The sequence below is a fragment of the Zootermopsis nevadensis genome, unplaced genomic scaffold, assembly GCF_977971745.1.
Source record: "Zootermopsis nevadensis isolate Lab colony 2312 unplaced genomic scaffold, Znev_1.0 Znev_ptg000053l, whole genome shotgun sequence".
Lineage (NCBI taxonomy): Eukaryota > Metazoa > Arthropoda > Insecta > Blattodea > Termopsidae > Zootermopsis > Zootermopsis nevadensis.
In genome coordinates, this window is record NW_028259185.1 from 490,394 (window position 1) to 514,145 (window position 23,752).

Genomic DNA, 23,752 nt, shown 5'->3' on the forward strand with positions numbered 1-23,752 from the left:
TATCGGCGGCTGCAGCTTCTTTATTCTGAAAACAAAAAGTTCTGATAATATTTCCTGGTTGGCAGCTCATATCTTAAAGTGAAATGCTATATGCAAAAATAAAAACTCCAAAGCAGAGAAAATGCACCTCCCCTGCGCAATTAATAATTTTTTAAGCGTTTTTTCAAATACGTGACGCTCCATCCACGCCTGGTCGATGTCCCTCCTCTCTAGTGATCTCCTCCTGATGTTCTTTATGGCGTAAAGTTTCCCGGCGTCACTTCCACCCTTCTTCTTCTTCTTCGCCAGGTAAACCTTGCCAAACCTGTAACAGAATCTCAGTTACGTTTCATCTTGATATCTGTACAGGTACGGGCTGTCGTATCAGCAAAGTCTCCCTTCAAATAATTATGATACTTTCCACTCTTTTTTCCAATACCAAAACTTCGCGATGAATATAAAATTCATAAATACGTGGTTCGTCTTCTCTTTAACAAGCTCTAAAGCACTCTCCGATAGGCCAAGCCCTTGTGCTCAGGATATTACTAGATTTTATAGTTTCCTGCGTGGTGACAGAAACAAGGTGAAATACCGTTTAGGTCTGTGAGTTTCCATGACTGCAACTTTTATCGTTAAAGTCCTTAAGACAATGTCCTAGGTAAGCGATAAGAAGCGAGCAGTGCGAGCTGTATAAGCAGCCTCGGGTGTCATATGAAGCGAGGTAATCGCTTGTTGTGTCCTGCGTGAGTGACGCGGGGGGGGGGGGGGGGGGGCGGCAAGACATTAGTATCCACGATGGCTTGGTCAGGTAAACGTGACCTTTTGCTCGCGGAAAGTGCGTTCTTGAAAATGTTAATAGTTAGGAAAAGGAAGGCAGCCGAAAGGAAAAGATCACCAACAAACACCATTTACTTGGGAAGGGAAATGTATGGTGAATTTCACCACTTGTTTGAGCAACTCAGAAGCAATTCCAGAGGACCAAAACTGTTTTACGAGTATGCAAGAATGCTCCCTAGCACATTTGATTACATTGCAAATGCTATTAGGGATCAATTCGATTACCGTATGACAAATTTTCAACGACCTATATCATTGGAGGAGAGATTGATGTTGACTCTCAGGTAAGGAAATGAAACGGAGACTGCTGTTTTCTGGGTTGTTATGCCGTACTGTCTGGTAGATGTCCATTAACGTTTCAGAGATCCATCCGGGATCCATCATCAGGGCATGGCTTATTCATCGCCCTGATGATGGATCCCGGATGGATCTCTGAAACGTTAATGGACATCTACCAGACAGTACGGCATAACAACCCAGAAGGCAGAAATCTTCATACTCAACGCTTTGAAAACCTCAAATCCCACATCACAAAATGAAACACTCTTATTTGCAATAAGTCTGTTTTTATTAAAAAATACAAGTGAAAGAACTGCACATTCTTAACCCTTTGCGGTCCTATGTGGGACTGAGTCCGCCACGTCCATACATAATTTATACATGATCTGGAGTAAAGGTGAGGCTGGTAAACAGTGTGAGCATATTATTTATTCCTTATCTGTGCACTAGTGCTATGCAAGTATTCCTGGCAATACTATGTGACTGTCGTTTTATTCTGACACGTGTCCATAGAAGCCAGGACTCCGCACCAAGTGTTTTGCCATAAATCATATAGCGAAGGAATACCAGTGAAGATTTCTGTCTTCTGAGTTTTTGCGCTGTGTAGTCTGGTAGATGTTTACCAACGTTTCAGAGGTCATACTGCCTCCGTCATCAGGGCATGGCTTATTCATCGCCCTGATGACGGAGGCAGTATGACCTCTGAAACGTTGGTAAACATCGACCAGACTACACAGCGCAACAACCCAGAAGACAGAAATCTTCATACTCACCGCTGTGAGCTGTTTTAATTATTTTTAACTCATTAAGCAATCTACCACTTCTTATCAAGCATTCTTTGTGTGTAGTGACTTCATCGTTTACACTTTGCATTCTGTTTCACTTTCCTGGTGTTGAATTTGGTCTTGACCTTTCGAAAACAATTAGGGGAATGGAAGCACAGCTCTGAGAATATGAAATCCAATGCTTATGCATCGTATATCTGCATGCATCTCACTACAGACAGTGAAAAATATTTTACACGGTCAGTATTCAACCAAGAACTCAGAACATATTTTCACCATATTTAGCAAAGTCTCTTACTTTTTAGAAAAGTTATAAAATAAAATAAAACCAGTTTATAATAGTAATTCAACTTACACAGCTTAGTGGCATTTAAATAGACCAGTAGAAAGCCGTAGTGGTATTTGAAGTGGACTGCAAAGGGTTAATGAATTAGAGAAAAACAAAGTTGCAGGACTAGGGAACTGCTGGTGAGAGCATAAAAGGTGACGACGAGGCAGATGAAGGACTTCGCTAACATGGAGTAGCTTGAGGATGCTGATTGCTCTCTATCGTAGACAGCTCATGGACCAATATATTTTGGACTTGGCTACGAAAGTTCAGCTTATTAATAGAAGGAAGTTGCTTGACGTGAGGCATAAGAGATTTGAAAAAGTTCATGTCCTCATCATCTTTACCAGACTTCCCTTGTAGCAACGACAGTTTCTTCGACTCTATATCTAACAATTCCTTCTCAAACTTTGCGGAAGTCGTGGTGGGCTGCCCTTTACGTTTTTTCGATCGAGGAGAGAAAGTTGCATCAATTGGCCCAGCAACATCGGTAAAGGAATTCTGAAGCTTCTTTGACAGCGTTCCTCTTGAATTTCGGTTATCAAACGTTTCATTTCTTTCGCAACTTGAGGCCTGGGCAGATTCACTGTCGCTTTCGTAGGCATCAGCTTCCTCTTGAGATTGAGATTGAGCACCTGTGGCAAATATGTTGGAAAAATCGGGATCCTCAACATTGCCTTCGGTCGGTCTTGGTGTAATGACAGATCGCAGAAACAACATAGCATCGAAGTGAGGCCAAGTCCCTAGGTAACGCGGGGCCTGTTCTGCACCATCCCCAGAGCGGCTTTTCGGTACCTTTTTGAACTCTCTGCAGAAAGTGTCTCGCAAGTTTTTCCATTTGGCCTTGACTACCTCCTCTGCATATGAAAAGACAGAGAAAAGAATTTACAAATAATTTTCTTGATTGTAGGTACTTGGCTACAGGGATACAATTCAGGCAACTTGCTTATTTATTCATAATTTCGAAAAGTGCCGTGGAAGTAATAGTTGTGCAAGTATGCAAAGCTATTTGGAAAACGTTACAGAAAGAGCACATGCCACAACCAACAGTTGCACATTTAGAAAAAGTTGCAGAAGGCTTTTGGAACACGTGGCAATTTCCCAATCGTGTTGGGTGTATTGATGGTAAACACATAAGAATAAAACGCCCATCAAATTCCGGTTCAATGTATTACTGTTACAAAAATTATTATTCCATCGGCTTACTTGCAGTCACAGATGCGAATTACAAGTTCATCACTGTGGATGTTGGCTCTTTTGGAAAACACAGTGATGCTGGGGTTTTTGACAACTGCCCTCTACGTCGAGCACTTGCATCAGGAAGAATAAAGTTACCAGAATAAAAATGCTTGCCAGGTTCAACAATCAAGGCACCATTTGTTTTCTTTGGCGATGAGGCCTTTCCTCTCACAGAGTACCTCATGAGACCTTTCCCACGATGTCAATTGCAAGAAGGGGGAGAAAATGAGGAGTTTAATTACAGACTGTCGCGAACTAGGATGGTAGTGGAATGTTCTTTCGGAAGTATTGTCACAAAATTTCGTATATTAGGAAAGGCAATTGAAACTAACGTACAGAATGCTGTACAGATTGTAAAATCTGTAACATTACTACACAATGTTATTAAAGATTTTGAAAGCATCACTGAAATTGATGTGCAAAGATTTTCAGCTGTGAGAGCAGACCCAAGGGCATATATGACAACATCAAAGAGGAACAATGTGTCGTCACGAAGGGCTGCTCTTACAAGGCAAGAATTTTGCAGTTTTTTCAAGCTCCACCCTTTGAAGCGAACATAATTCGGCTTTACCAATTCATGTTATGAACTTATTATTTCTAATGTAATCAGTTTTTATTACAAGGCACGAATTTTGCAGGTATTTCAAGCTCCACCCTTTGAAGCGAACATAATTCGGCTTCACCAATTCATGTTATGAACTTATTATTTCTAATGTAATCAGTTTTTTAAAAAAAATTGGAAAAAATACTCACTTTTTTCTCGTACATTTTCTGCGATCTTGCTCCATTCCCTGTCCACAAGCATCCGGTTATAACTGTTGTGTTTCATGTCCCAAAGAATGCGTCTGCTTTTCACTTCACTAATTATAACTTCCGTTAACGTTTCTGTCATTGTCATCAGATGCAGCGCACACAACTTTCCAACGCAAGAGCCTTCCCTGTACTGCACGGTCAGATTTCCTGCGCATGCGCCTTCCCGGCCAGCGCTGCGATTCGCGCGAAAATATCAAAATATTTGATCTCGCAATCCGGCCGCTTTACACATAGGACAGCGCCGCACAAACAGCCAGTTTGATATTTCCGCTTCACCCACGTAACTCGCACCGCTCGCATTTAATCGCTCACGTAGGACACCGGGTAAAATTGAAGGTCTTCGACATAAATCGTTCCTTCGTTGACTGTTACAAGGCGGGCTACATACTGCGAGGTAGACCCACTATGAAACCCGTCAGTTACGAGTTGGCTATAGGTTTAAATCGGCCACGTCCAGATGTATTACCGCATTGAAATATAGCGGTCTGTGTATCAGCGCCCACTTCAAAACGCAGAAATGCAGAAGATGATTAATCTTTCCTACGAACGAAGTCTTGGAATCTGGAGCAGGGTTTTCCTGTCTGAATCCTAACTTGAGCTGCAAATCGTGTTGCATGCGAAGATGCAAATGTATGGCTTTAATTTGTATTGTGACGTGCGTCATAAATCCCGAATACTCGCGCTGGAGGGGAAGGGCCGCCTGACCGCCCTCCCTGGCTAGCGGACTGTGACTGTAGGTGTAACCGCTACCGAATGTTCCAGACGCCGTATTCCCCTCCCGAGGGATGGTAGAAACTACCAGAAATTACCAGAATTGAAAGCTTCTAGTAGTCGTAATTTCAAGGAAGCGTACTTCCAGACTTCCTGGTTTGGAAGCTTCGACAGCTGGGCCGGCGATTATAAAAAGGTCGCCTGCCCGAATGCGGGTGGATAAGTAGTTGTTGACAGCGGTGGCGACAGTTGATAAGCGAGAGGAGCGAGTTGTTGATAAGAATGAGTGTGTGGAGCCATAGAGCAGTCTGGTGTGGCGCTGAGCAAGAAGTGGTCGGCTGCGTGTGAGGCGCACCGCATTCGTGGACCGTGGCGGCTGAGGAGACAGCGTGTGTCCAGTGGGGGCCGACGTGTGCGTGTGCGAAGAGAGTGAGTGTGTGTGTGTGTGTGTCAAGAACAGAGACAGACCCCCAGATACTGTTGTAGTAGTAGAGAGTTGCCTGTAAGGCAATGTCCTACGTAAGCGACAAAAAGCGAGCTATGCGAGCTGCATAAGCAGCATGGGGTGTCATATGACATAAGGGAATCGCTTGTTGTGTTCTACGTGCCTTCCTGCGCATGCACCTTCCGTGTACTGCAAGGTAACAGCTTTCTTGCGCACGCGCCTTACTGGCCAGCGCAGCGACTCGCGCGAAAATATCAAAATATTTGATCTCGGACTTCGGTCGCTTTCCTCTCCTGACTGATTCGCTGTAACCTAGGACAGCGCCATACAAACAGCCAGTTTGATATTTCCGCTTCACCCACGCAACTCGCACCGCTCGCATTTAATCGCTCACGTAGGACACCGGGTAAGTGTAGACCTCTGGAACTGATTTGATTTAACGTTAATAAATCAGGGTTGAGAAATAAAATGCGTACCAAACCACATATACGTCACAGTATTTTGATGATGTGTCTTTTTAAGCATTGAAACTGTGTCCAAACATATCAACTGCATGGCTTTTATAAGCGAGGTGAACAGATGGTTTTTAGCTCGACTTCCTGAAAATCGCGACTCTCTCTGCTACTTCCGAATTCCTTTCTGTTTCAGGGGTGTACAACAGCCATTTCTCGCACTGATGCAGGGTCACTGCTTAATACGCTAGTGCTGGCAGAACATACCAGAAATCCCAAAACCCAAGTCCACATCGCCAATTCTTGACAGGAATTTTGATTTGTATTGATTCGTAATTCAAGAGTCTCAGTCACAGGTAGTCTACACGTACTAGCAAACATACTCTGTCCATTTCTCATGAAAAATTGTACATTCAGAATCACGTTTTAAGTTTTTTAACAAAGATGTTACATAAGATGTTTTTGTTCAATTTATCCTAGTTTCATTTAACTATGAACAACGCAAATCAGTGAATGTTGGGAAAATGTACTCGCTACTTAAAACATAGTTAGAAGCAGGGGCGCCTTCGACGTTGCGATGGCTTAGGCGTCCTGGAAGTAGAAATGTAACGTAAAAATACAAGACTGAAAGGAATAAATAAATAAGACGCCGTTAAATATATAGAGTGGAGAATAAGAGTCCATCCCCACCCATCGGTCACATCTTCTTGGGTGAACAGACCAAAGCAAAGGTTTGTAGAGATGCGTAGTATTTGTTCTGTCTGCTACCGGTACAAGAACAGTGTGGGGTTGAGCCGTTTTATTACACGTATCTGTACGCCGTTTAAAATGGACAGTGCACCATACCAAAGAGTAATGATTCTTCTCCCGGCCATGTTTGAATTTTCGTTCGTTATTGACGTACGTCATATGCTTCAAGCAACTTTTTTGATTCACTGTTGAGTTTCAATGTGAGTGCTTAATGCGCGCTCTTTCAGTAACTACACAAACACGTGTTAATTAATTGTATTGTTTTTACTGTTAAGTCTGTTCGGCCAGGTTTATGTGGCAAAACAAGAGTGCGAAAGAAAACAAGCACAAATATTTCTTTCGCAAAAGTTTTCTTGTTGCAGCCAACTAAAATTTGGTTTGATGATTTTCTCATCGAATGTATCTACGATACCGACCTTTTTCTTTTGTGGACGTGATTTCGCCTGTGCTGAAAATGAAGTTGACGTGCGTTTGTCAACTTCCTTTGATAATTCTTGCAAGTGTTCGCTTGAAAATGCCAGTGGCAGCCATCACCCTTGAGCCAACACTTTTAAAGGGATTTTTATGTCATCCCCTGCCTCGTCTGGCTTATATGCCGACACGTCATAACTTATCTCTCGTCTTTGACTGTGAATAAATCTGTTATCGCCTATCTAAGACGTTTCGTAATGGACATCGGCCCACTGCCATCTCTTTACAAATTCTTCAGAACGAACTGCGACTATAGTATTGTCATTTCTTCTCGTTTCATCGTTTAATGTTTCAAAGTTATCACATTCCAAGTCAATATCCATCGGTTCAGGCGGCGGCTCACTCGAAATACTCGCGCCGGCGTTGACACGCTCGGCTTTCTTTCTTTCATTTATAAAGTTTCAGATAACCTCAAGATAGAAATCCGTTTTCAGTTACCACTGAGGGACGTGGAGGAAGAACTTTTAAAGAATTAATACACGTGTGCTATGCCAATAAAAGATTAGTGTGTTGTACATTTGAGGTTGAGACGGAAGGGAAATGTTGATTGCAGACTAGTGGTTTGTGATGCTGTATGGTATTGTTAGTGATTCCCAGTCTTTCCGGGGGATATATGACCTCCATCTTCAGGGGCGATATTTTCCTCCAAAATGTTGGCAGCCTCATACAAGACCTCAAGGCATCAACAAAAATGACCCAAACCATCATAAAGTAAGGAATGTTTATAATATAGTTTTTTCTGTGAAATTTTACTGTGCTTTTCTGCCATGTGACTGGTCAGAATAAAGATTGTCAATAAATACTAACATTTTCAATTTCCTTTTTATTCATGATTAATATTCGTCTTGTCATTCTATGTAGGGAACAGAGCGTCGATTAATAACCCAAGAAAAGAGTATCATATGACCTTCCGAAAAGTTTAGAGTAATGTGACCTTAAATTAGGCCACGACCACTTCCACGTCCTTCCAATTCATTACTCCGATGCTACGTAGTCTACATACTGGAATCAAAATAACAGGAAATGCATTAGAGGCTTGGATGTCCCTTTTTGCGTTATCAGGACTTTCGATAAAATTCTACATTTCTAAATTTAGACTAATTCTGAACGCATTTATAACCGCTCTACTTTACATGAAGCCCTAAAGTACTTAATTAGACATAATAAATGGCACATCCTGTTAGCACAATTAATATATTATTATTATTTAGTGTTCTGTCTGACGACAGGTCCATATGAACAGGATCCTTCCATCCTTTTCTCGGACTGGGACCTGTTCATATACATTCTTGGCAGATGATCCAGAAGTGGTTTCCCATTGCCTTATTCTGTGTGTGAATGGAGTAATTGTTGGGATGCCACGGAGAAACCGGGGAAGCCCCTGGAGGAAAACTACGTGCTGCCTAGACCACGGCCTTGCCCAACACAAGTTATAAATTCGGGCACCGCCGGGAATCGAACCCGAGACCCCAGGATTACAAGGCCAGCGTTCTAACCGCTAGACCACCGTGGCTATATAGCTTTTATTGCCGTTCAGTTATTTTAGATTTAGCAAACACGTGTAGACTGCGGATTGTTTCAGTGCACGTTTCTGAATGCGAATACACTATTTACACTCTGCATTTTGACGTAAATACGTCTATATTTTACGGTCAGTGTCATTCGGCAAAAATGTAACGAAAAAGGGAAACGAAAAAGTGTAACTTCATTGTTATGTTACCTAGGAAACGTCAAACTTTATTGTTATGTTACCTGGCAAACGAATAAGTGTAACTTTATTGTTATGTTACCTAGGAAACGTCTTTTATTTATCAACAAATAAACAACTGTTTTCACCTACATAATTACCTTACCTTACATTACATTACATTACCTTACCTTACCTTACCTTACCTTACATTACATTACATTACATTACATTACTTTACATTACCTTACCTTACTTTACCTTACATTATCTTACATTACATTACATTACTTTACATTACATTCATCTACCACGAACCCATCTTAAGCGTAACTAATTCAAGTTAAATAAGCAATGTCTTAATCAAACTTTACTCAATTGTAAAGCGGGTATAAAGGAAATATTTAGAATAAAGCCAATATATAAACTTCCTTTCCGTATAGACGTATTTACGTCAAATTATCCGGAACCTTGGTTCCACTGACAACTTTTTCATACGAAAATAATGCACAATGGCGCCTGTTGCAGTTATTTAAGCATATTCTTGTTCATGTTGTTTGCAAGTAATGAACAGCGACAGATGTGGTAGTGACGTAACAATGAAACAGTTGTGCGTCTCTCAACAATAGAAAAAACACTGGAAAGACTGCATTAAAATAGTGGATCAGCTCAGTGACAGCCGGCGAAGGCGAATCTTTAAAAACATTTATTGATGTAAATACGTCTATATTTTAGGGTCAGTGTCATTCGGCAAAAATGTTACGAAAAAGTGTTACGAAATAGTGTTACGAAGAAATGTTACGAAATAGTGTTACGAAAGAGGGAAACGAAAAAGTGTAACTTCATTGTTATGTTACCTTGGAAACGTCATCTGTTTGTCAACAAATAAACAACAATGTTTACCTACATAGTTACATTACATTACATTACTTTACCTTACATTACATTTCCTTACATTATATTACCTTACCTTACATTACCTTACCTTACATTACCTTACCTTTCCTTACCTTACATTACATTACCTTACCTTACATTACCTTACCTTTCCTTACCTTACATTACATTACCTCTGCCACTGTTAGTAACTACCGACCCATTTCTATACTTAATACTTTTTCCAAATTATTTGAACTTGTTATTTATGATCATATCTCACATTACATAAAGTCTAAATTAAATCCTTGTCAGCATGGTTTTACTAAATCTAAATCTACAGTTACTAATCTCGTAACTTATCTTGATTTTATTAACCCAATAGTTGGCTCCCAGGGTCAAGCTGATGCTGTTTATTTTGATCTTAGCAGTGCATTTGATCTTGTCCCTCACAATCTATTACTCAACAAGCTCAGTGCTTTTGGACTCTCTGATGGTTATGTACACTGGTTTCGTAGTTACTTAACCAACAGACAATCCCAGGTTCGCGTTTCTGGAACTCTTTCGTCTCCTTTTGTAGTCCTCTCTGGAGTTCCACAGGGATCTGTTTTGGGTCCTCTACTTTCCAATTTGTTTATTGATGATATATGCCAAGTAATTAATCATTCTAAATGCCTTCTTTTCGCTGATGATATCAAAATTTTTCGTGCCATTAAATCTCCCAACGACTGCAATGAACTTCAAACTGACATTGACTCGGTACAAGGTTGGTTCACTGCTAACTTCATGAAACTCAATATTAGTAAAACTATAGTAATTTCCTTCTCCAGGAAAACCACTACTTTGATCTTTGATTACAAACTTTTTCAGTCCTCCATAACACGTGCAAACACTATTAAAGACCTGGGAATATTTTTCGACTCCAAGCTCCGATTTCACAATCATGTTGACCACATATTTTCACATTGTATTAAGTTGCTGGGTCTTGTTCGCACGTTAACCTTTTCGTTCTCTTCTCTCGATTGCCTGTATATGTTATATGTAACCTTAGTTAGATCCAAGCTCGAGTACGCCTCGGTCGTTTGGAATTCTGTTACGACTACTGATGCCAACAAACTGGAACGTATCCAGCAGAAGTTTGCAGCCCTTTGCTACTATCGTTTCCTCCCCCAAGTGCATTACAGCTACGCTGATGCTTTAGAGTATTTAAAACTCCATACCCTGCGTAAGAGAAGGCATTGCAGTGATGCACTGTTCCTTGCTCAGGTTTACCGCGGCTTTAAATGCTGTCCTTCCCTTCTGGAAGCTGTCGGTCTCCGCATCCCTGCTCGGAATCTGAGAGATTTTTCTATGTTCAGTTTTAGCCCTTTGATCAAAAACAGTCCTTCTGCTAGATGCGCATCAGCTGCTAATGTCATCTGCAGGGATTTGGACATATTCGAGACGAAAATTGTCACACTTCTTCACATTTTATAATAGTATAATTTACTTAATTGATTCATGTTATTTTTACAAATATCCTAATGTAGTTAGTAGTAATTTTTTGTGTATTTTTTCCGTATCAATGTATTTTATATATTGCTTATTTTACCTTTTATGTTTTACTGTGTTTGTGAGTTTATCTCTGTGCTGTATCTGTAATTGGCCATCAGGCTGTTGATACAGCACACAAATAATAAAGAATTGAAAATTGAAAATTACCTTACCTTACATTACATTACATTACATTACATTCAGCTACCACAGACCCATCTTAAGCGTAACTAATTCAAGTTAAATAAGCAATGTCTAAATCAAACTTATCTCGATTGTAAAGCATGTATAAACGAAATATTTAGAATAAAACCGATAAATAAACTTTCTTTCCGTATAGACGTATTTACGTCAAATTCTCCGGAACCGTGGTTCCACTGACAACTTTTTTGAAGAGTAAAGCATTTAAATAGTGAGCCACTGAAAGTGTATAACTAAAAACAGTCAACTAGTGAAAGAGTGAATTAATAAAAGATAAGTAGATCCATGAAAGAGCCGACGGAAGCTAAAAACTAGGCTTGCCGAGAAAGTGGGTCTAGAACCCGCCCTAAAACTGTATTACACATTTGATTTGTGCTGTTTGAAAAACATACATGAGCAGAAAATAACGACAGTGTGTATCGAGTACACGGGGTATAAATTTGGAAATTATTATTTTTTTCAAAATTTGTAAATTTATTTTGAAGGAAAAAATTGTAAGGGGAGACAAAGATTGGAATATGTGACGCAAATTTTTGAAGCTGTGAGCTGTAAATGAAGAGACTGGCGCAAGATAGACGAAAATGGAGGACCGCATCAAACCAGTCGGAAGACTGATGACAGAGAGAGAGAGAGAGAGAGAGAGTCTGCTGATTCAATGGCTTTTTGTACCAGTCACAGTGAAAACGAAGATTGTGTTACTGGCTACTTAATGTATGTAGGCTCAATTATACCAACGGAAACGTCCCCTTCAAGGCAGGGCCGCATTTACAGTTGTGTAGCCTCTGTGACAAAATGTGGTAGCCCCTATCAGTAACAACAAATTTAGGTTAAGTTTAAATTACCTATAAATAAAAACCATGGTTCCGGAGAATTTGACGTAAATACGTCTATACGGAAAGGAAGTTCATATATTGGCTTTATTCTAAATATTTCCTTTATACATGCTTTACAATTGAGATAAATTCGATTAAGACATTGCTTAATCAACTTGAATTAGTTACGCTTAAAATGGGTCTGTAGTAGCTGAATGTTATGTTAAGTAATGTAATGTAAAGTAATGTATTGTAAGGTAAGGTGGGGTAAGGTTTTTTTTGTAGTGTTCTGTCTGACGACAGGTCCATATGAACAGGATCCTTCCATCCTTTTCTCGGACTGGGACCTGTTCATATACGTTCATGGCAGATGATCCAGAAGTGGTTTGCCATTGCCTTCTTCTGTGTGTGAATGGAGTAATTGTTGGGATGCCACGGAGAAACCGGGTAAGCCCCCGGAGGAAACCTCCGTGTTGCCTACACCACGGCCTTGCTCAACACAAGTTATAAATTCGGGCACCGCCGGGAATCGAACCCGAGACCCCAGGATTACAAGGCCAGCGTTCTAACCGCTAGACCACCTCATCTTATTATTATTTAGTGTTCTGTCTGACGACAGGTCCATATGAACAGGATCCTTCCATCCTTTTCTCGGACTGGGACCTGTTCATATACGTTCTTGGCAGATGATCCAGAAGTGGTTTGCCATTGCCTTCTTCTGTGTGTGAATGGAGTAATTGTTGGGATGCCACGGAGAAACCGGGGAAGCCCCCGGAGGAAAACTCCGTGTTGCCTAGACCACGGCCTTGCCCAACACAAGTTAAAAATTCGGGCACCGCCGGGAATCGAACCCGAGACCCCAGGATTACAAGGCCACATTCTAACCGCTAGACAACCGTGGCGGTGGTATGGTAATGTAAAGTAATATTTTATAGGTAACAACAATGCCGAGTAACAAAAATGCTTCAATACTTAACTTGAATTAGTTACGCTTAAGATGGATCTGTGGTAAATGAATGTAACGTAAAGTAATGTATTTTAATGTAATGTAACGTTTCCTATGTAACAACAATGCTAAGTAAACAGATGAAGTTTCCTAGGTAACAATAATGCCGAGTAAACAGTTGACGTTTCCTAGGTAACAACAATGCTGAGTAAACAGATGAGGTTTCCTAGGTAACAACATTGCTGAGTAAACAGATGAGGTTTCCTAGGTAACATAACAATGAAGTTACACTTTTTCGTAACACTATTTTGCCGAATGACCCTTCCTTATAGACGTATTAGCAATCATGAATCTTCAGTTCTTAGTAGCCGCTTCTAAAATTTAAATACAATCCGTTCAGTTACGTGCAGATGTTTCATTAAAGATCGGTAAGTATAGCTTGAGTTTTTGTATGATTTAGTTAAAGTTCACGTTTGAAAAGTTTATATTAATTTTGTGTTATTATATGTTCTTTGAAAATGTGCATGAAATAAACACATACAGGGCCGACCATGTCTGTCTTTCCATCCCCGTATCTCCATGATTCAAGTCAAGAGCAGTAGCATGGACTTTGATAAAATTTGGTGTGAAAGTTATATCACTGGAGGCTATCCAAAATGATACCTATTAATTTCCTACAACTGGTAATACTAACGTGATAAATAGACTATAAAGTCATACAACAATGTATGGTAATAGGTCTTTGAAAATATGCAAGTTAAGCACAATAATTTTTTGCAAAATGTAAAACAAGCCTATTATTTAATGAGATATATATTTTGTATTAGGTACTAATGCTGTTAAAATTAAAGCCTCTGTTTACAAAATTATGGTTCAAGTCACATTGAAAGTATTGCCACTGTATAATATGTATCTAAATTGACTTTCTTTCATTATTCAAGATCAAGGCACCAAACTGCAAATATGGACCCATGCTTCAAGGATTTCCTGAAGGAACTATAGTGTCAAGTCTGTCGGGAGTATATTATGTCACCCATTCCCATGTGTGAAAATGGCCACAGTGTGTGCAAGACCTGCAGGCAGAATCTCCTGAATTGCCCAGTCTGCAGAGAACAGTTCTCAAACATGAGGTGTTTTCTTCTTGAGAACATGACCAGGAAAATGAGGCACCCGTGTAAATATTACAACCGAGGATGTCCCAAGGCATTTTACCTACAGCGTAGTGAGAAGCACGAAGACCAGTGTCAACACCAGCCATTTAAATGCCCATTTCAGGTAACGGTAAGGTGAGCTGCACCTGGGAGGGCAGCGTCACTGATATCTGACAGCACATGGAGAATAACCACATGGGACCAAGCAACCAATCAAATGCAACTGGGAGTATTTACGGATAATTTCTGCGTAATGAAGCTGAATGTAAAGTGGAATTGTGCAAACCAATATTCACAATGGGCAAAAGTTTCTTTCTGTTACTTAGAACCATAGACAACAATAAGAATGTCAATATTCTGCACGTAGGACTAAAGAGAAAGGCATCTAAGTAGATTGTTATTGTTAGACCTTTTTCTGATGTTGTTTGTTTGTATTCTCCTCAGACACTTCAATGTTCAATAGCTCTTTCTTGTACCGCATATTGAGCGATCATGCCAGAAAGGCATATTTTCATAATAGAAGATATCTGGTCTACTCCTTACTTACTCTGTGAAGCCAGGTCCTTCTTTCCCCTCATTCACAATCTTCGAGGGCTCCAGAAGCATTCTATAGAGCACCACCCGGACCACTGAAATGGCCCTTTTCAGGGCCCTGATCACAATTTTCGAAATAGACGCTAATTTAAAGATAGCTGACGGTATTTTCCGGACTCCGCTGATGGAGGCTGCAACTCGTGGCCATCTAGAAGTAGTTCGTTATCTTACAATGAATGGAGCAGACGTAAATGCTTGCACCATTTATGAAACTGCTTTGCACTTGGCAACTAAAGGAGCACATTTTGACGTGATGGGTTTCTTACTGGAACAGGGCGCGAATATTAATGGCAGCAATGTTGAACACGGCGAAAGTCCGTTATTACATGCAATTAAAGACTTACAGAAAGTGAAGTTCTTAATTGAAAGGGACGCTGATATTAATGTTCGCAACATCTTTAATGAAACTGCTTTTCACCTCGCTGTTGAAGCTGATAATGTAGACCTTATGACATTATTAGTAGATAAAGGAATGTCTGTCAACGAAACGAGTATACGCGGAACTCCGCTACACTACGCAGCTTGCTTTGATAATCTGAGACCAACGGAATTTCTAGTCGAAAGAGGCGCTGATTTACAGATAGCCGACGCAATTGGCCGGACTCCGCTGATGGAGTCTGCATATGGTGGCCATCTAGAAATAATTCATTATCTTGTAATGAATGGAGCAGACGTAAATGCTTGCATCGATGATGTAACTGCTTTGCTCTTGGCAACTGAAAGGGCACATTGGGTCGTGATGGATTTCTTACTGGAACAGGGAGCGGATATTAATGACAGCAATGTTGAACGAGGCATAAGTCCGTTACTACTTGCAATTGAGAAAAACGACTTACAGAGAGTGAAGTTCTTAATTGAAAGAGGCGCTGATGTCAATTTCCGTAGCCGTGATGGCAGCAAATCGTCAGCTTTACATCTCGTATTGCATTGTTGTAACCCAATTGACGTGGACTACTTAATAAAGACAGGTGCTAATCTGAACGTGCAGGATTGGAACGGCTTCACTCCACTTCATTACGCACTTATTTGCAAATGTACTGAATTAGCAATGCATTTGGTGGAGAAAGGTGCAGATGTAAATATTCCGGATTCTGGCGGAAGATCACCTTTACAACTTTCTGTGATTAAGAACAACGTAAAATGTGTAAAACACCTTGTGACGTTTAATCCTAATGTCAATTACCAAGGGCCCAAAAAATTGACCGCGCTCTCAATGGCCATCAGACGGGGGAGGATGGTCAGACAGCCACCTTTATATCTCGCAGTGATTGGTGATAAACCGGAAATCATGAACTGCTTAATAGAGGCAGGTGCTAATCTGAACCTGGGCGATGGAAACGGCTCCACTCCACTTCATTACGCACTTTCTTCCAAATATACTCTATTCACAATGCATTTGGTGGAGAAAGGTGCAGATGTAAATATTCCGGATTCTGGCGGTAGATCACCTTTACAACTTTCTGTGATTAAGGACAACGTAAAATGTGCAAAACTCTTTGTGAATTTTAATGCTAACGTCAATTACCAACGGCCCAAAAAATTGACCGCGCTCTCAATGGCCATCATACTGGGAAGGATGAACTTTGTTAATGTTTTAGTGGAAAATGGCGCCGATATTAATCTTCGTGATGACCGTGGAAATACTGCACTGCATGCCGCGGTTATGAGAGGGGATACGGGTCTTGTTGACTACTTAATATCCCGAGGGGCAGATGTTAATATTCCAAATATCAGATTGGAAACTCCACTAGATTGGATTTAATTACGTCATTGGGATATTCCAGCTTCGTATAATAGCATAATTACAAAAACACTGTTGTTAGTCACAGGTTTTGATACCAGCATACCAGATGGAGTCCTTAAGTGGACTCTGATGAGGTACGCTGCAACGAGATCATGGGTGGCTGTGGACAGCTTGTTACAGAGTGGTGCTGATGATATTGTGCTTGCAGAATTTTACCAGGACAAGGAGTAGAGACAGGCAGCATTGTGGGAATGTGCACAGAAGGGACACAGAAACTTGTTGGAGTTATTAATGAATTCCGGAATTGATGTTAATGCCATTGTATCGGATCCTCAAAATAATCACTGAAATTACCTCTTCTTCATTAGGCACACAGTACAGCCAAGAGGAAGTTGTAAGACTTCTTATTGAAAGTGGCGCTGATATTAATGTTCGCACCTTCTTTAATGAAACTGCTCTTCACTTCGCTGCTGAAGCTGAAAATGTAGGCATTATGACGTTAGTAGATAAAGGAATGTCTGTCAACGAAACGAGTACACACGGAACTCCGCTACACAAAGCAGCTCGCCATGGTAATCTGAGAGCAACAAAATTTCTAGTCGATAGAGGCGCTGATTTAGAGATATCTAACGCAATTGGTCGGACTCCGCTGATGGAGGCTGCATCCGGTGGCCATCTTGAAGTAGTTCGTTATCTCGCAATGAAGGGAGCAGACGTAAATGCTTGCAACAATGATGTAACCGCTTTGTACTTGGCTATTGAAATGGCACATTTGAACGTGATGTGTATCTTAGTGGAACAGGGTGCGGTTTATTAATGGCAGCAATGTTGAACGAGGCATAAGACCGTTAAAACTTGCATTTGAGGATTACGACTTATAGACAGTGAAGTTCTTAATTAAAAGAGGCGCTGAAGTCAATTTTTGTAGTTGTGAATGCAGCGTACCGCCACCTTTATATCTCGCAGTGATTGGTGATAAACCGGAAATCATGAACTGCTTAATAGAGGCAGGTGCTAATCTGAACCTGGGCGATGGAAACGGCTCCACTCCACTTCATTACGCACTTTCTTCCAAATATACTCTATTCACAATGCATTTGGTGGAGAAAGGTGCAGATGTAAATATTCCGGATTCTGGCGGTAGATCACCTTTACAACTTTCTGTGATTAAGGACAACGTAAAATGTGCAAAACTCTTTGTGAATTTTAATGCTAACGTCAATTACCAACGGCCCAAAAAATTGACCGCGCTCTCAATGGCCATCATACTGGGAAGGATGAACTTTGTTAATGTTTTAGTGGAAAATGGCGCCGATATTAATCTTCGTGATGACCGTGGAAATACTGCACTGCATGCCGCGGTTATGAGAGGGGATACGGGTCTTGTTGACTACTTAATATCCCGAGGGGCAGATGTTAATATTCCAAATAACATGTTGGAAACTCCAGTAGACTGATTTATTCACGTCAATGGGTTATTCTAGCCGACAACTTAGAACATCATGAGCGTAGGTCAATCCAGATTTACTTTTTCAAATGGACCTGTTTGCAACTGAAGCGTTTTGATCAGAAACAGTTCTTCTGATGCAGCTGCCACCGTGAGAAAAACGCAAAAGACAATATACATATAAACCATGTTCTTGTTTACACTGCTGGTAGCAAAATTATGAAGACCCTTTTCTACATAAAGGATAGAGGTTTTAAGAAGGTATCATGCACATATATAAATATTATTTATTGTTACCATTTATTCTTTACATGTTATATTTCATGTAAGGAGCAAGAATGGCGTATTGTAACAAGTTGTTTCTTTTATTATCAACCTATTATAACAGAAAGCATAATACTGTACGTTCCTGGGCCGATATTACAGCGCGTTAAAATATTCAGTGATGCTGCTTTGCTTCATATAACTTTAGCCGACTACATTCTGCTCTGATGTTGTGACGATGAAACTTCGAAAGCGGTGCGCATGCTTGTGGGGAGGTTAAGCTGGTTTAGGAGGAGGGACTGATTTGGGCTGAACCCTTCTCGCCAGAACACAGACACTCTCTCTGGCTGTAGCAACGTCTCTCTGGCTGGGCACTTTCTTCGAGGCGACATTGGTCTGTAGTTGTTTTCTCGTTGTAGTTGCCCGTCCAGATTGTTATTGGTTTTGTTGTGTTGGTGGACGGGGCAACCACTGTGTTTCATACAGCTTAAACATAAGGAAACCGAAAATTTTACAATTCCGCGCACCAGCCTCTTACACCTGTCTGGAGATTTCAGTTTGTTAAAATATTTTGCATCGTACTGTCAAATTAAACGGAACGTTTCTAAATTGAATAATCTGAAAATGTATGGTTCATTTGTTGACTTCGAGTTTATAATTTACACTAATGCCAGGCTGAATAACAGACGTGTACATGGAGACGACAGTGGTCCATTAAAAATATTGAGATCAGAGCCAAATAACGGGAAATATGTAACTTTCAATGAGAGAAATGATGAAGATATTTTCCACTTCTTTAAAAAACTGAAACAGTATTATAGATTACCTCCGGAACTAAAATATCTGGAGACATGTGATTTTTCATTATACGAAGAATTTTTGCAGAAAGTGAAAATATTTCAATGCCAGGCAAATGAAAGTTCCTTCGAGAAATTAATTAAGAAAAAGCTTCGGATAGCTTTTCATACATCACCTTCAGGCACAGATTCCATCTACGAAAAGCTCGAAAGATATGTGACTCAGTGGTGGAAACAAAACCACCAAGCAAATTCGCTCAGTGAAAGTTCGCGTTTCTGGCAAAAATCAGACAGCGTTGGATTCATAAGATAAAGGAATTATCGAAAATAGACGTTCAAGAATCCATTGAATATGGTATAAGTTACACTGAACAACATATGCAACCACTGTCTGAAGCCTTGCAACGCAACAAATTATTAAAAGTCATTACCAAAAAAAATTGTGGCACTTTATCCAAATTGAAAATATATCAGGCTCTCAATTCTTTAGGCCAAGAAAATTCATTATTTATTAGTTTAAAAACTTGAATGGATCCATGTGTAGAGATTCTTGAATTCTGGCCATGAAAGTGGAGTTCTGTCTTGGTCATTCACTGTAAGGAAGGCTCTGATGATGATGAAAAAATTTTGGCCGAAATTTTTACTGTCATATTGGATCTTTCTCTCAAAAAGTGTGTTGTAATTTCACGACATAAACACCCACATTTGGCTTTTCAATTTCAACGGAAACCAGTAAAAGTGTACGCGGAATACGAAGATGAATGCAATTTCTTTGACTTGGATAATATATCACAGGAAATTGTATTGAAAAGAACTGTTGATTTATAAGGAATGGAGGTCCCTTTAGAGGCACTGATAGATAAAGACCCTCTTGAAGATATAAAGCAGAGTATAAACTTACAAGTATTGTGTTTATTGTTGGGCAGGGAACAGAATATGTCTATTGGTAGAATGTTGTCTGATCCTTCAAGTTGCTGGTTGGTGATATTCTGAAGTCAGCAGACACCACTGATGTGTTTGCAATTACTGGGTTAGAGCCGAGCCAACTGAAAAAATACCTACCTGTCGGCAAGAATATATATAAATTTAAGATTGATGACACTTCCAACAAGCCTATAGCACATCATAATGTTTATCGATCAGTGAACCCAGAGGAAGTTAGACACGTTATTTAACTGACCATCCTCCCCCGTCTGATGGCCATTGAGAGCGAGGTCAATTTTTTGGGCCCTTGGTAATTGACGTTAGCATTAAACTTCACAAGGTGTTTTACACATTTTACGTTGTTCTTAATCACAGAAAGTTGTAAAGGTGATCTTCCGCCAGAATCCGGAATATTTACATCTGCACCTTTCTCCACCAAATGCATTGCTAATTCAGTATAGTTGCAAATAAGTGCGTAATGAAGTTGAGTGAAGCCGTTCCAATCGTGCACGTTCAGATGAGCACCTGTCTTTATTAAGTAGTCCACGTCAATTGGGTTACAACAATGCAATACGAGATGTAAAGCTGACGATTTGCTGCCATCACGGCTACGGAAATTGACATCAGCGCCTCTTTCAATTAAGAACTTCACTCTCTGTAAGTCGTTTTTCTCAATTGAAAATTGTAACGGACTTATGCCTCGTTCAACATTGCTGCCATTAATATTCGCGCCGTTTCAGTAAGAAACCCATCACGTCAAAATGTGCCCCTTTAGTTGCCAAGTGCATAGCAGTTTTATAGATGGTGCAAGCATTTACGTCTGCTCCATTCATTGCAAGATAACGAACTACTTCTAGATGGCCACGAGTTGCAGCCTCCATCAGCGGAGTCCGAAAAATACCGTCAGCTATCTTTAAATCAGCGCCTTTTTCGACTAGAAATTTTGTTGCCCTCAGATTACCATAGAGAGCTGCGATGTGTAGCGGTGTTTTTTGGTATGTACATATCTCGTTGACAGACATTCCTTTATCTACTAATAACGTCATAATGCCTACATTTTCAGCTTCAGCAGCGTAGTGAAGGCAGTGCTTTTGTCGGAGCTGCGAACATTAATATCAGAGCCTCTTTCAACAAGAAGTCTTACAACTTCCTCTTGGCTGTACTGTGAGGCTATATGAAGAAGAGGTAATTCATAATAATCTTCTCCAGGATGCAATACAATGGCATTAACATCAAATCCGGAATTAAATAAGAACTCCAACAAGTTTCTGTGTCCATTTTCTGCACATTCCCACAGTGCTGCCCTCCACTCCTGGTCCTGGTAAAATTCAATAAGCACATTACCGTCAGCGCCACCCTGTAACAAGCTGTCCACAGCCATCCATGATCTCGTTGTGGCAGCGTACCTCAGCGGCGTCCACTTAAGGTCTCCATCTGGTATGTTGGAATCAACACCTGAGACTGACAACAGTCTTTTAATAATTATGCTATTATACGATGCTACCAAATGCAACGCAGTTCTACCACCCTTGTCTACAATGTTCACATCTGTTTTCTCCCCCAGCAACTTATTCACATTGTTCAAAACAGCAACATGAAGTCTGAATTCTTCTGCAAGCATCCTGTCGAAAATATTCCGTATTACCTCGTACCTTCGGTTGAAAAGAGTGTCTGAAATGAAACTGTCACACCTAGAAAAATTCTTAGAAAACCATTTGGCAGAAAAATATTCTGCAAAACATCGATGGATAAAACTCGGCCTGCTTCCCGTAAAGTCAGTTATCATTCCACATTGATCTGACTTTCTACTTTTAAGGAATTTCTTTGCTTTTTGCAAGTAAGTGATAACTTCTGTATCCAGGAGCCGATTGAGTTCGTCGCGGGAGAACAACGACACTAACGCTGGAATCATGTTTCTTTACGTAATTCTGTCTCTCCTCTTTTGTATTAGGTTTTGTGCAATCCATTGCATTCTTCTCTCCTAAGTAAATATCACATTTCTTCTCCGTAAATTTCCTAAACAGATCGAGTAAATTGAAGTTTTCTGGTAAATCAACCTTCCCATTTAAGCAATAATTTTTAGCTTCATTTTCAAAGGCTTCAGCTAACATCATTATATGTAATGGAATGCCCGTAAAGTTTCCATCTTTGTCGCTGAAGTTCTTTGAGGTCGACCTGAGCAACTTTTCGGCGAAATATCGCAAACTTCCTTTCTTCAGTTCTCCATTTGTTTTATTCCAGAACAGTTCCAAAAAAGTAATATGATTTTGTATAGTAAATGGCCGTAACGTAAAAGCAAATTTCTTCAAGATCTTCTCCAAGTTCATCTGGTAGGAGGCACGTGACGAAACCCAAATCTTCGAAGCCATTTTATTCCTTATTCCTCTTATTAACATCTCGACCTTACGACAGTAATCTGGACTTATTTCATCGAATCCATCCAATATTACAACTACGTTCCCTGTCTTTTCCAACGCATGTAGGAATATATTTTTTTCTAGTTCTAAAGCATTTTGTTCCTTCGAATGAGCGGCTTCCCACAGGAATTCCTTGTATTTGTTGATGCATTCTCCTTCAAATTCAGCTCTTTCCAGTGAAATGGTATGGTCATTTAGATTAAGTCTTAGCACCCACATCGAAGGTTCCCACTTCTTTATTTCATGTTCCATGTGGGAGAGAAACGTAGATTTTCCCATTCCTGGTTCGGCTGCAAGCAACATGGTGGAGTCATTGTGCTCCATTATACTCCTGACGTCATACGACTCGCATTTTGTTTTGTCAATATATTTGCGGATGACATCAATGTCACTACTCGAGTCTCTCCATACAAAGAAATCGCCTTTCTTATGAATCCAATGCACATTTTTGCAAAACATTTTCAGTCCCTTATAGTTAATTTCCTGATATTTGTTTCCAAGAATAACGTATCTAACTTCCTCTGGGTTGACTGATTGAGAAACATTATGATGTCCTATAGGCTTGTTGGAAGGGTCATCAATCTTAAATTTATATATATTATTGGCGACAGGTATATTTTTGCTGCATTTTCTGGTAGTTTTAGTACAAATTGATTCAACGGGATAACTTCTCTTTAAATTTCAGTAATTACCTCTTCCTAAGAGTAAGAATAATGGCTTTCGAAGTTTCGAACATTCAGAATATCAACTGAAAAAAATATAATTTTATTATGATAGAGAAGTTATTTTGCCTGAGAAATAAATAGTTTTGCGAACTAAACACAACGGGTACATTTTTGGAGCAGTAAATATAAAATAATTTTATGGTGTTATTTTGTTACATAAATTTTAGTGGATTCTTCCAAACGACACACTGTTCAATTTTATAAATGCATCAAGCCCTGTGTACCACTTGAAGATGGCCCTTCAAAGTTCCGAATCATGTGGCTTGGTTGTCTGCTTTTTGTATTTCTTTAACGTTTTACATTTATGTTAGTGTTCCCTAGGTGGATTATTTGCTGTTATTTATATTTCTTCATTTATTTTTCTTTGTGTAAAATATTGTTTCTATTTTGTGTTTGTCTGTATTTGGCTGTTATATTAAATACTGTACTATTAATTAATATATTATTGTACCTAAATATCGAGAATAAAACAATACGAGAGAATATAAGTGGCTTTAATTATTTTTAGAGTATGAATAAAGTATATTTTTGGGTATTATAAAAGT

At 39.9% G+C, this 23,752-nt stretch overlaps 2 protein-coding genes and 1 pseudogene across 16 annotated transcripts in view; 1 reads left to right on the plus strand and 2 right to left on the minus strand.

The window, feature by feature from the left end:
• The window catches only part of LOC147871482 (NADPH:adrenodoxin oxidoreductase, mitochondrial-like), a 54,591-nt gene extending 37,318 nt beyond the window's left edge, over positions 1–17,273 (plus strand). For 9 of the 15 annotated variants that reach the window (XM_087361143.1, XM_087361147.1, XM_087361142.1 and 6 more), the window contains one exon: positions 14,086–17,273. In XM_087361143.1, coding sequence (XP_087217269.1) covers positions 14,930–16,651 — 1,722 coding nt within the window. In that variant the 5' untranslated portion in view covers positions 14,086–14,929 and the 3' untranslated portion in view covers positions 16,652–17,273. Of the gene's footprint in view, positions 1–6,064; positions 9,685–13,022; positions 13,573–14,085 lie in introns of those variants that run through there. The other 6 variants (XM_087361152.1, XM_087361150.1, XM_087361153.1 and 3 more) reach the window with 3 other exon arrangements.
• On the minus strand, positions 1,281–4,378 carry LOC147871484 (uncharacterized). The gene is made up of 2 exons (XM_087361155.1): positions 4,201–4,378; positions 1,281–3,065 (listed from the first exon to the last, which is right to left on the minus strand). The coding sequence occupies exons 1-2, from the start codon at positions 4,343–4,345 to the stop codon at positions 2,392–2,394; spliced, it is 819 nt and encodes a 272-aa protein (XP_087217281.1). The 5' UTR covers positions 4,346–4,378; the 3' UTR covers positions 1,281–2,391.
• A 3,039-nt stretch (positions 17,274–20,312) lies between the features above and the next one.
• LOC147871485 (uncharacterized) lies at positions 20,313–23,080 on the minus strand (annotated as a pseudogene).
• Between the last annotated feature and the right edge of the window lie 672 nt (positions 23,081–23,752).